Genomic DNA, 12,351 nt, shown 5'->3' with positions numbered 1-12,351 from the left:
TGAGAAAGTCATAGTTGTGAATTTAAATCTAGCCAGTAGATTAACATCTAAAAGTGCAGTCTGGTACTTCCGTTGCTCATGGGCAGTCATAAATCCATCAGGGAGACTCTGGAGACCAGTGAACTGACTCCATTACTTAAGGCTTCTGGAAAAGCAGGTTGTGTGAAGCCCTAGAAGGTGCCTGGTGTCCCTCACGTTTCTGCAGAGAAGCAGCAGCACAGCTTGCAGGCAGCTCTTTGGGCTGTCTCTCATTGGTGGCAGCAGATGGGTTTGGAATAGAGAAGCTAGCGATTTGTGAATATTTTCCTCCACGGGCTCATCCTTTTCCCTTGCAGATTTCCTCACCAGTCGATACAGCAGGCTCCCATGATGACTGGGATGAACCATTTGGGTCCCCAAGGAGTCCCCTCAGGAATTCGACCCAGCCAGATACTGCCTGACCAGCAGCAGCAGCAGTACCTGCGGCAGCAACAGCAGCAGCAGCAGCAGATGCTGAGGGTGAGTGGTTGCTGACAGGAGGAAGGCTGCTGGAGATGGCTTACCAAACACTGCTTCCCCATCAACAGTGTGCTCTGCCCCTCTGTGCCCAGTAGGACGTCAGCTCAGCTGGGGACTGTCTGTAATAATTTGCCAGGCTGTTCTCCCTTCCTTAGAGGTGGCCAATCGTGATAGAGACCTGCTGTGCTGTCTTTTGCTGGACACCCAGCATGAGCTTAAAGGGAAGTTAAGAGCAGGAAAGCTCTGTTTAGTCTTCTGTGGCCTGCATCCTACTTCTTCCTGCTCCAGCTGAGCCCCTGAGATCACGTAGAAAGCTTGCTTTCATAGAAGTTACATGCTGCAGGAGCTAGACACAAAATAGAAATCCCCATGTCCATGCCAGGGTAGGTAGAATTCTCTTCTAAGATCCTTTTTAGGGGTATGTCTGCATTTTCACAAGACCAGAGTTTCAGTCACAGTTTCCAGGGGTGTGGGAAATCTGGTATGAAACAGTCCATGTACTCCACACCTAACAGATCCAGTGAGCTGTTAGGTCTAGAACTAGGTTTGGATAAGTTCACACGTGTGACAACAGATGGAAGTATTCCATCCATTTGCATTATGGCTTTGTGAATAACAAATACCCATATGGTTTAGAGTTACAGAAATGCATTTAATTGAAAGAGAAACACAAAAACAGGAAATGGGAGGGTACTTGGTGAGTGATGTACCTTACAACGAGGCAACCTGTAGAACGTGGGCAGCCTTTAAATGCACAGGGCAATGATGCTTAGGTTTCTTAGAGGGACCTGAGTGAGTGCTGCTGTCAGCATTATCTGAGAATTGCTGCCTTGCACTGGACAGGAGATTCCTGTAGCGTGGTCAGCAGCTTTGAGTTCTTTTGATGAGTAGCACCTTCTGACTATTCAGTGGGTTTCTTTTGACATTCTTCACTGTATTTAGAAAAAGAATATGCCTCAGACAAGCTGCTAGCACTTCTCCTAGTTCAGTCCCCTCATGTGTACCTTCAGCTTTTAGCTGACATCGCGTGGTTGCTCAAAAAAAATGTGGAGTGTCCGAGATCTCTGCAGTTCCAGTGACTCTGGGTGTGTTATCAGGAGCACACCAGATGCAGAACAGACTCCTGGTGCTGCAGTTGACTGTCATCGTGCAGCATCCTGTAGAAAAGATGTATGGCCTTTGGGTTTGTTTCCCATGGGTGCTAGTCAGCTGTTGCAAGGAGGTAGGACTTTAAATCAGGAGGAATCTCCTGGCTCAGTTTGCCACTTACCTGCTTTCCTGTCATACAGTTATCTGCTTATCCAGGTCATAGCATACACTGAACCTAAGTGACCAAACTGGTTTAAGATGGAAGCTGGGAGGCTGGTCTGGGCACACACCCCCTTTATCGGGTAGAATCCTTGATCCAGGCTTCAGTGTGTTTCTTGTATCCAGTCACTGCTGTCTACTGTGTCCTGTTGTTTCCTCCTCTTCCTTTCTGCTGTTTACCCAGTGTATTCCTGGGGAGCATCTATCACAGGTCAGGTTTTTCTAACCTTTCTCAAGATACTGTTCCTTCTCCTGGTTGTGTTTTTGTCTTTTTTTTCTTACTCCATTCAAGTTCTGATTGCAGTGATCAGAACTATACCTACCATCACCATGTTTTTTATGGCAGCTGTACCAGTTTTCTCTTTTTGCTAGGAGCAATTCTGTTGATCTAGAGAATTGAAAACTATCTCGACAGGTGGGAGCAGTATCTGAAAATCAGGGAGCTGTCTGGGGAGAAACGAAGATCCTTGAGATGTGTGAATATTTCTGGCTCTGTGTATTCTTCTTAATGTAAGAAGTTCTGCCAGCATTCAGGTTGGAGCACTGCACTCAGTTTTACCTGCATCCTTTTCCCCAAAGTGCAGAGAAGGGCAGTGAGGTGGATCACAGAGCTGAGGGATGTATCAGAGGAGACAAGGCTGAAGTAGCTGGGCTTTCAGTTAGAGAAAGGAGTGGAATTTCTCAACTTCTGACTTTCTGAAAACAAACACACAAAGAAAAACAACCTTTAGCTGCCTTAGCTAGAGGACAAGAAACGGCCTTAAACCATGACCTGAAACACGTTGCATACAGAGGTTATCAGGGCTCTCCTGATATGTTTGGAAATATTTTTAGAAGAGGTCAGGCAAATACTCAGTGAAGCAGGTATTGCTGATCTTAACTGGGAGGCAGGAGCTGAACTAGCCAACCTCGGGAGACTGCTCTTAGTGGTTTTCTATTCTTGTATTTGTTTTTGCTCCTAGTTATTCCCCAGCTGACCAGCAGACTTGTAGTTCTCTTGCTGCCTTCTGTTAAAACCCCATCTTACAGGAGAATTTTGTTACGGTTCCTTTGTTTCATGCAGCTTCTCAGCCTAGGGTGGGAAGGTCCTGGTGAAATGTGTGTACCCCATAAGGAAAGTGGTGTAGGAGCACGTTACTGTGATAGAACGCTCTTCCCCCTTCCTGTGCGGTGCTCTGATAACCCCTTCTTTTCTGTCTATACAGCAACAACAGCAGCAACAACAGCAGCAGCAGCAACAGCAACAACAGCAGCAGCAACAGCAGCAGCAGCCACCACCACCACAGCCCCAGCCCCAGCAGCAGCCCCAGGTCTCCACAGTGCCTCAGCCACAGGCGCAGGGCCAGCCCCCAGGGCTGGGGATGCAGGCTCTTCCCCCCCAGCAGCCTATTGTGAGTGTTGCCTTGGAGACAGAGGACTGTGATAGTCCAGCACAAACCCGACTGTGCTCCACCTGCATCCTACCCCTTCTTCTTCCCCTGCTTTTCCCCAGGGCTCGTGTGAGTGCTGAGGCTGCCAGCCAGGTGGTGTGGCTGTAACTCGCTTTCTGTCTTTGCAGTTCCAGCGCCAGGGCCTTCAGCAGACACAGCAGCAGCAGCAAACAGCTGCTCTGGTTCGACAGCTCCAACAGCAGCTTTCCAGTAAGCCTCGGTGTTCTTGATTCTGTCTCTAGTCAGTCTCCTTCCTTGTCATTCTCCATAGCAGCTACCCTGCAGGAAAGCACGGCCAAACCATGCTGGCTGAGACCATAAGCAGTGCTGGCAGGACAGTAGCTTGAGGACGTGGAGCCCCTTGCCCTAGGGGGCACAGCAGCAAGGCAGGCAGTGCTGCCAGCACTGAAACCACTTTCCAGACCTGCTGCGTGCAGAGGGATGAGGGAGCTGAGCCTTTGCAGAGGCTGCATGACAGCTTTAAGGCATTCAGAGATGTGTCCTCTGCTGTGAACGACCTCTGAGAGGCTCAGGGAGGCTGCTGCAATCCTGGGGTTTTCATTGGTGGGTGATCCAGAGATGTTGTGGTCAGGGCCAGGCTTCTTGGAGGCAGGGAAGGCAGTCTGCAAAGCACTGCTCTGTACTCAATGTTCTCCAGGCTTCTGTGGCTGCTGTCACAGGCAGGGTGATGGTATGGATGGTATTTGTGGTCTGCCACTGTGTAAGTGCTCTTCTAATCGGTATTGAACTGCTGGCTGGGGGCCTGGAAGCAGAACCCAGAGCCTGTACTGCTCCCTCTGCACCACCTGGCTGCTTTACTGCAACCTTCCTGGCTTTTGTGCCATAAAAAATGGCAGCGATGCCACAGAAGTGCCTACGGATGTGCTCACTTTGCTCCTGGCCTGACTCACAAACCCCGAGTCTGTGCAGGGATCCCATGCTGCCTCAGTGGGTTTGCATCGCTTCCACCAGGAGCCATCTGGAGCTCTTATCTGTAGTGCAGTGGAAAGCAGGACATAAGCAAGAGCATCTCGTGGGAGGGGAGCAACAGTGCGTTGGGCCCAGGGTGTGCTGGCTCCGGGGTGATCCTCCATCCTGCAGGGCTGGGGAGGAGGGCAGGCTGCCCTGCTGAAACCTCTGTGACTCTCTCTCTCTCTCTCCCCCTCCACAGATACACAGCCACAGCAGAACAGCAACCCCTTTGGGCGCTACTGAGCTGCTCCAGGACGCAGACATCGGGGTGGGGTGCAGCCCTGCAGCGTGGGGCTGCTCCCAGCCCTGCCCCCGGGCCCTGCTCATCCCACACGGAGATGCCAGGAGGATGGTTTTATTGTGTACAGAGGAAATGTTTTTACTATCCGATTTCTACAAACGTTTACGGAGCTCCCTTGTGGCTGATAGTCTCCCTTCCCACTTTGGTTTCAGTTTTTACTCCGTTTTTAGTATTTTTGTTAAAATAACGATTAAGACATTGTAAAATTTTGTACTTTATTTATACCAGATGAACCGTGTACTACAGACATTCTCGGATGAATACAGAGAGCTTACTTTGCAGGAGTGTGTATTCAGAGCCCGTGTTTCCTCCCTGCAGCTCCTCCCGGCTTCCCAGTGCCCAGCAGCATCTTGTGGCCTTTATCTCCTCCTCAGCACAACTGCTGTCTGCATTTTCTGCTTTTGGCAACGGGTGTGGTGCTGAGGCACAGCGACTTGGGTTTTGAAGGCGAGCCTTTCTTCCCTTCTTGTTCCTTAAGCTGGGGTTTGTGTGAGCTTTGTGTGCTGATGGAGGTTTTAAGAGCAAAGGTGGGGAGGTAAAGCAGAGCACTGCTGGGCCCTGCCCGGCTTCCCAGGCAGTGCCTCTGCCTGCTCACGTGCTGTGTGCTCAGCTGCTGCCCCAGCTCGTGCAGCCTGCTGCTGTGGGCTCTCTCTCATCTGTCAGAACGTGGCAGGCTGCTTTTGGGCTTTGCTTGGTTGCAGCACCAGTGCTCTGCCCTCCTGCTGTCTCCTGAACCTGAAACGCACCCCCACCCTCCTCCTCCTCTCTTTGGTTGTTCTGCAGTAAGACTGCACTTCTTGACGGGTGTTTTTCCTCTGCTGGGGGTGGGTGGGATCTCACGAGTCTGACGTGGCGTGTGGACCTCAAGTCCAAGGCAGAGCAAACCTCAGCTTAGGAGCGGTGCACAGGGTGTGGGTCACAGCAGCGTGAAGATGAGCAGGAGCCGTGGGAGGTGGAAGGGAGGCAGGGTGGGGCTGAGCCCTCGGCTGTGTGCTCAGTGCAGCCCCAGGCCGGGCTCCTGGGCTGTGCCCGCTGCTGGAGGAGCTCGGTGCTGTGCTCCCTGCCCTGCACCTCTGCGCGGGGACTGAAGGTGGCCGGGACTGATGGAGACAGACTCCCTCGCTAATGAGAACAGACAGCCGTGTGTGGGGTGACTTCCTCCGTGTGCCACCGCTTGTCCCCTTCCATGAGGATCAGTCTCGGGGCACACACAGCCGCCCCGTGGGGCTCCGTGGGAGGGAAACACGAGATTCCCCGGGGCCGGGCCGGGCGGGACAGCTCCCCGTGCTCCATCCTCGCCGGGGGCCGTGAGAGCAGCGGCGTGGGCGAGCTGGGCGCTGCCCGTGGGCAGGCTGAGCCCCCCCCTCTCCCCGCTGCCCCCTCCTCTGCCGGCCCTGGGAGGCGGCTGAGCCTGCGCCGAGCGGCTCTTGGCTGCTGCCTCCCGCATCGGTGGGAGCGGGGCTGCTCTGCGGCATCCCGAGCGCGGCGGTGGGGGCTGAGCCCCGCGTGGCCCCGGGCAGCGGCCGTTCCCCGCCCGCCCCGAGGTTGCGGGGGGATGCGGGGTCACGGCACGGCCGCTGTGCCCGGTTTGGTGCGCGCCCCGCAGCCCCCCTCGCTGCGCCGTGCGCTAACGCTGAGCAGAGGTGGTTGTAAGCAGCTCTGACAGCTTCCAGCCCTTCTGCTCCTTCCTCAAGTCGTGGCTAAATGCCGCTTAAGAGGCAGCCGGAGGGGACGGGGTGGGGCTGGACGGGTGGATATCGCACGCTGCCCGCTGCACTGTCGGTGTGGGGGTGATGCTGGACCCGCGGGAGGATGCAGCTCGGTGGGCTCGGGGCTGTGTGCGGGTGGGTGATGCTGCACGGCTGTGCCCGGGCCCCGGGGCCGCAACGACTCCGCATTAAATGGCAGCAGGTGGGCAGCAACAGGTCCTGCCCCATGCACCCCTCCCTATCCGGGGGTGTTGTGCAAGAAAACCGATGGCTGCTCGCAGGAGCTGAGCAGCTCCCGTACTCCCTGTGCGGTGCGGTGCCGGGGGTGGGGTGGGGTGGGGTGCAGCCCCCTGGGCTGCGAGATGCAGGGTGCAGCTTCAGGGGCTGATGGCCCACACGAGAGTGTGGATACCACTGTCCCATCGGGTGCTGGGTTGGGACACGGGGTGACAGAGGGCAGCTCTGTGTGCAGAGGACCGGCTGAGCTGCAGTCCGACTGTAAGCAGTGTTGGGGTGCAGGATCCCCTCAGCTGCTCCTACCTGCGCTCTGCACGTGGCAGTGTCACACAGGAGAGGTGCTGTAAAGGCCTGCCCCGAGCACCAGCGTCCAGAATGGGGCACAGCAGCCGCTCTGCAGAGCCCGTGCCAGGTCTGGGCTGCAGCTCCAGCACCACTGAGCACGCAGAGGTGTCTGCTGGCAATGGCATGTCCTTCCCTGTGAGCAGACACCGCGGCTGACGCTGCCCTGGCGATGGCAGAGAGCTGCAGAGAAGGCAGACGCATCCAGCAAGACCCAAATCCGTGCCCTGCTTCCAATTATTGCTGTAATCCCATCAGGCAGAATGAAGCAGCAAGGTGCTCCGCCATGGGCTGGGGGAAAGGTGGCTGCTGCTGGAGGCTGTGCATGGCACAAAGCATCCCCCTGTGCTGGGGGGGGGATGGGACACAGCAGAGAAATGGGTGCATCTGGGTGGGACTGTGTCACGGTGCACAGCTCCCCGTGGGCTGTAACTGCTGAGCCCGGAGCTCTGTGCGTGCCATGGGGTGGAGGGGTTGGGCCGGGCCCCAGGGCTGAGACTGGAAGTGGTAAATCCCATATGGGAGCTGACGGACTCCCCCCCGCCCCCCCCCCAACCCCCCGACCCAGGAGGTGGGAGGGACGGGAGCTGCTCCCGTGGCTCTGGGACAGCAGGCCCAGGGGGAGCCCCGATGGGTGAGGGCTGTGCGGGCACCGCAGGGCTGCGGGGTGGGTGCGAGGGCACCGGGGGGGGGCACTGGAGCTCTGCGGGTCTGCCCAGGGCCGCGCACACACCCCGGGGCGGAGCGGGGATGCTCAGGGACGTGCGGTGCGGCGGTGCCGTCCCGGGGGTACCGGTACCTCTGGGCTCGGTCCCGCTGCCCGCAGCACTCGAGGACGGTGCGGGTACCGGAGCCGCTCGGTACCGCCGGCGGCAGCGAAGGGGTGCAGCGACGGCGGCCCCTCCCCCGCCCGCCCCCGCCGTGCTCGCGCCGCGCGCTCCCGGTGCGGGGTCGGGCCGGGCTGAGCGCAGCGCGGGGCGCGGAGCAGCCGCCGCCGCCCCCCCCGGGATGGCCCAACCGCGCCGCCGCCCCCGACGGTGAGTGCGCCCCGACGGCCCCGCGGGGTCCGCACCGGGGAGGAGGGGGGGGAAAACGGGGAGCCGGGGGATGGGGGGGGGGGGAACCGGCGGGAGGCGGCGATGGGGATCCCGCGGGGGAGGGCGGGGGCGGCGGCTCCCGGTGCCGCTGTGCGCGGTGCGGGGCGGTGCGGTGGGGGCGGACGGGCGGAGCGGCGGCAACGGCGGCGGTAACGGCGGGGGTTAACGGGGCCGGATGAGCGGCCGCGGCGAGCCGGCGGGTTGCCATGGCGACGGACTGAAAGGGGGATTGTGCGCCCGCCCAGCTGCGCTGCCCCCCCCGGCCCGACCCACCCGCTGCGGAGCGGTGCGGTGCGGTGCGGTTCGGAGGGGCTCGTCCCCGTCTCCATCCCCATCCCGGCCCCGCACCGCCCGCAGCACCGCAGCGGGGGGACCCCGAACCCGCGCGGGGCCGCGCCCGTCTGTCCCTGAGCGCGTGGTGCGGGGCGGTGCGGGGCGGTGCGGGGCGGTGCGGCCGCCGCGTGTGTGCGGGAGCGGAGCCGCGTTGGGTCCCTCCGCGCTCAGCGGCGGCGAAAGGAGAGCGCTGCGGGCGCGGGGCGGTACCGCTGTGGCACAGTGTCCCCATCCCGGGGCCGTCCCAGCGGAGCCCCCGCGCCGCTGCCGCTCTCCTCCCATCCTTGGAAGGCAGAAGTGCCCCGCACGGTGCGGGGATCGCGGTGCCGCCCTCTGCCCCCGAGCACCGCACCCGTGGGCGCTTCCCCCGATCCGGAGCCGACGCGTGGCCGGCGGTGAAGCGCTGACATTTAGAGGTCACGCTTTTAGCACCGTGCGTGTCTTTGCTTCATTTGCATTTGCAGTTAGCCCAGATCTCGGCTTTGCCGCTTGGTTGCCATGGTTACCTGTACATGGTTCCGTGCGGAGTTGGGTTGGACACCTGCGGGCGCAGCTCCTCGGCACCGGGCAGAGCCGGGGGGGCCACGCGTGGGGCAGCGCTGTGTGCCATCGCGGCACGGTCCGCCTGCTCGCAGCCCTCCGTGGCCACGCATCACGCGTGTGGGGCAGCGCTGCTGGGAGGGAGGCCGAGCCCGTGCCCTGAGCCCGACCCTGCAGCTCGGTCTGCCCCTTTCCAGACCCTCCGTGTGATGCGGGCAGGGATGCGGGCCGTGGGAATTAAGAGCGGGGTGAGTCCTTGAGGGAGGGCACGGGGAGCGGCGCTCCCTGCCGGCACCGTGTCCCAGGTGGGGACGCAGAAGGATGCTGCTGCTGCTGCTGCTGCTGGGAAGCGGTGTGGGGGGGACACGTGGAGCACAACTTGCTGCTTTCAACGGTGCGGAACTTGAGGAATTCACGGCAAAATTCACCTGGGAGCAGAGGGCAGGGACAGCCTGGCTCTGTCCTTAGGGCTCCCTGTGCAGGGGTGGTCTGAACCCAAATCTCTCAGCCCCCGTGGGGAAACTGGGATGGAGCAGGAGCCACGCAAGGCAGCAGAGCTCGTGGCTGCGGCTGCCAGGACCTGCCTGGGTCCTGGAAGTGCTCCCCACTGGGCAGGGCCGTGCTGCTGCTCTCGGTGCTGTCTGTGCTCAGCAGAGGTGGTGGTGCAGTGCACGGTGCTTCGCCCTGCAGCACGTGGAGCTCTGCCCCTGCTCCGCGTTGTGTTGGCTGTGTCGGCAGGGAGTGGGCATGGGGGGAAGTGTGAGAGCAGAGCTTCGTGCCAGGGAGCGGTGTTTGGGCTGGGGCTGCCTGAGAGCTCTGGGAGTGCTGCTGAGGAAGCTTTGCTCCTGACGCTGCAAAATGCAGAGCAGCATAGGAACATCTGCTGCCTCCAAACGGGCTCTCAGCGTGAGCACGGCCCGTGAGGTGCCTGGCATGTGGGGCAGCAAAGTGTGGGGCAGGTGAGAGATGGGGAGATCCCAGGGCTCACGGGGACGGGGTTCCTGAGAGTGCCCTTGGGTGTCAGAGTCCCTCCTGTGCAGAGCACCACAGGGGCTTTGCCCGAGGTTACATTCTGCAGAGAGCAGGAGAAGCATTCTGGAGCCTGCAGAGTGACCTGTGGGTTGGTCACCATGGGGTGGGCCAGGACCCGGTGCTGGGAGCTCTTGTTTGTGTCTGTCTGTCTGCCCTGGGCCCTGCTGCAGCTCTGGGGCTCATGGGGCTGATCTAGGATCCAGTACAGGCAGGGTCTGCTCCTCCCTGTAACCAAAGGCCTGGGGGGACTCATCAGGGTGTGCGGGTGCTGAGATTGTGGTGCAGCTGCAGCAAGAGCCATCCGAGGGCTGACAGCCTCTGTGCAGGCAGAGCTCGTCAGGCTGGAAAAGAAACAACAGAAGATGGATACGATACATGTACAGGAATCACAGGAGGCCAGCAGAGCAGGGATGGAGGTTAACTGCTCCCTGTTTCTTTCCGTACAAGTACAAGGTCACATCAAATGCTGCTGGCAGGAGGTGCAAACCAGGAGGAGGGGTATTGCCTCTCGCCAGCGTGCTGCCGGGACACAGGAGTCCTCAGAACAAGGTGTTGTGAACAGTGAAACCTTTTGTTGGCTCCAGGAGAAATGGGATAAGTTCAAGAAGGACAAGAGGTTCCCTGAGGACCGATAAATACAGAGATGCACTTGGTCAGCCAGCCACTGAGCTGCAAATTGCCCGTGCTTCAGACGAACAGCAAGAAAGCACACAGGGCAACGTGGGCCCTTGGTTTGATGCCTTATCCCCATGATGTGCAGCCAGCAGGGAGCATGGGGCTCGGGGCAGCCCTTATCCCACCCCACCTTGAGCTGTCCCTCTGGCAAAGGTCGTCCCACAGAGCATGGGATACTCCACCCCACGCAAGCTGCATCCTCACCCCTCCTCTGCCCCAGAGCTCACTGTACACAATGGGCACTCGAGATCCCATTTTCACCTCTCCCCATCTTCCCTCTGCTGGCCCTGCACTGCCTGCACTGAGGAAGGATGTGTGCTGTCCCCTTCCCTGTCCCTGCAGCCCACCACGTGTCCTGCTCCACCCTCAGCTCCCAGGGCATCCACAGGCTGCCTTGATTCGCTCCGGTTCAGCTTATTTCTTAACACTAGGCAGCCTTTACAGTAAAACACATTAAAGGATTTTTGCCAGAGGTTTTAGGCTTTCCGCTTTTTATGCTTGAAGATAGAAAACAGGGGAGGAGAAAGCTACAAGGGTAAAATATAACATACATTTTGGATTAAATTTAAACAGCCTTCTTTCCTTGCTGCTGGCTTGCCCAGCCTCGAGTCCTCAGCGTGCCTCAGCAGCACAAGCAAGAGGGATTCTCAGAGCAGCCTCGCTGCTGGCTGACCCTCCATCCCACACAATCCTTGTGCCCCCCTGCTCCACCGTTCCACCTGTGGTGGTGTTTTGCCCCCAGTGTCACCCTCGCAGGAGGGGGAGGACAGATGCAGAAGGGGGCAGGGCGGCTCCTGCAGCACCTGTGATTCGGGGGCACACAGTGTGAAATTCAATTTGTAGATAAGCCGTAGCAGACCCTGGAGTCTGCAGGAGTCAGGCGGTGTCTGGAGCAGCCCAGGCTGCATGCATGGCGTGTCCTGCCTGCCAGCGCCCGGCCGGGCTGACGTCACCTCGTGCTGCTGCAGGATGTGGCTGCTCGGAGCTGTGCTGTGTTCTCCCAGGGTCTGCAGCCCCGCAGGAGCCCCAGCAGAGTGATGCTGACCCGGACTCATCCCTGCCCCCTGCACAGGGGCGGGACACAGCTGGCAGAGGGATGCAGATGCTCCGTCACCAGCAGCAGCAGCAGGCGAGCGGAGTGGCTTGCAAGGGCAAGCACTGAGCAGGGCTGGCGGGTGGTATTTTCCCACCTCCCCACCTCCATCTTCTCATCTTCCTGATGTTCCCGGTGAGCCTTGCTTGCTGGAGGATGCAGAAGGAGCAGGCACCACGCTCTGTTTGCTCTGCTCCTCCGTGCGTTGCCCCACTGGGCACAGCTCCTTCCTCCTGCCCCACTGCAGAGCTGCTGGGGTCACCCACCCCCTGTGGTGGCTGCCACCAGGGAAAAGCCACAGTGCTGCCAAGTGGTGGATCACTGCTGGTGCCACTGAGCCTGAATAGGCTCCGGTGTAGTGACATTGGGATGATCCCAGTATTCTCCTGCCACTCGTGGCTTTCCAGCATGCTCAGCCCCTCCTGCTGTGGTCTGGATGGTGTGTGCACCCCCTGCAGCCGCTGTGCTCCGTGGCCTCACTGCCTTGCTGACCTGTACTGCAAGGCAGGGAGGTGCAGGAAGGTGATGTAGTGAGCTTATCTGCGCACGGGGAAACTGAGTCACTACAGAGAGATTTGGCTTCTGAGGAAAAGCCAGTTCCTGCTTCTCTCCAGCTATTTTCCTCATATTTGTTCTTTGCCCTGCCATTGATTGCCTTCAGTCTGGATCACCTCCGCGACCTGGCTTACGATTCCACCCCACAACACTTTGCTGAGCTGACAAATGGCAGCGGGCAGTGATATGAGGCAGAAATAGGTGATGGGGACGGGTGACGGTAAAGGAA

General features: G+C 59.3%; 1 protein-coding gene across 3 annotated transcripts in view; it reads left to right on the top strand.

Annotated features, from left to right (window-relative positions):
* Positions 1-4,791, top strand: part of MED12 (mediator complex subunit 12) — a 32,827-nt gene extending 28,036 nt beyond the window's left edge. For 2 of the 3 annotated variants that reach the window (XM_065729357.1, XM_065729356.1), the window contains exons 41-44: positions 336-498; positions 3,012-3,197; positions 3,365-3,446; positions 4,408-4,791. In XM_065729357.1, coding sequence (XP_065585429.1) covers positions 336-498; positions 3,012-3,197; positions 3,365-3,446; positions 4,408-4,451 — 475 coding nt within the window. In that variant the 3' untranslated portion in view covers positions 4,452-4,791. The remainder of the gene's footprint in view (positions 1-335; positions 499-3,011; positions 3,198-3,364; positions 3,447-4,407) is intronic. The other variant, XM_065729358.1, reaches the window with a different exon arrangement.
* The last annotated feature ends 7,560 nt before the right edge of the window (positions 4,792-12,351 follow it).

The sequence above is a fragment of the Cyrtonyx montezumae genome, unplaced genomic scaffold, assembly GCF_038088225.1.
Source record: "Cyrtonyx montezumae isolate F1298 unplaced genomic scaffold, pur_monq_1.0 scaffold_11, whole genome shotgun sequence".
Lineage (NCBI taxonomy): Eukaryota > Metazoa > Chordata > Aves > Galliformes > Odontophoridae > Cyrtonyx > Cyrtonyx montezumae.
The sequence above is the reverse complement of the archived record's forward strand: the minus strand, read 5'-3'. Positions and strand labels throughout refer to the sequence as shown.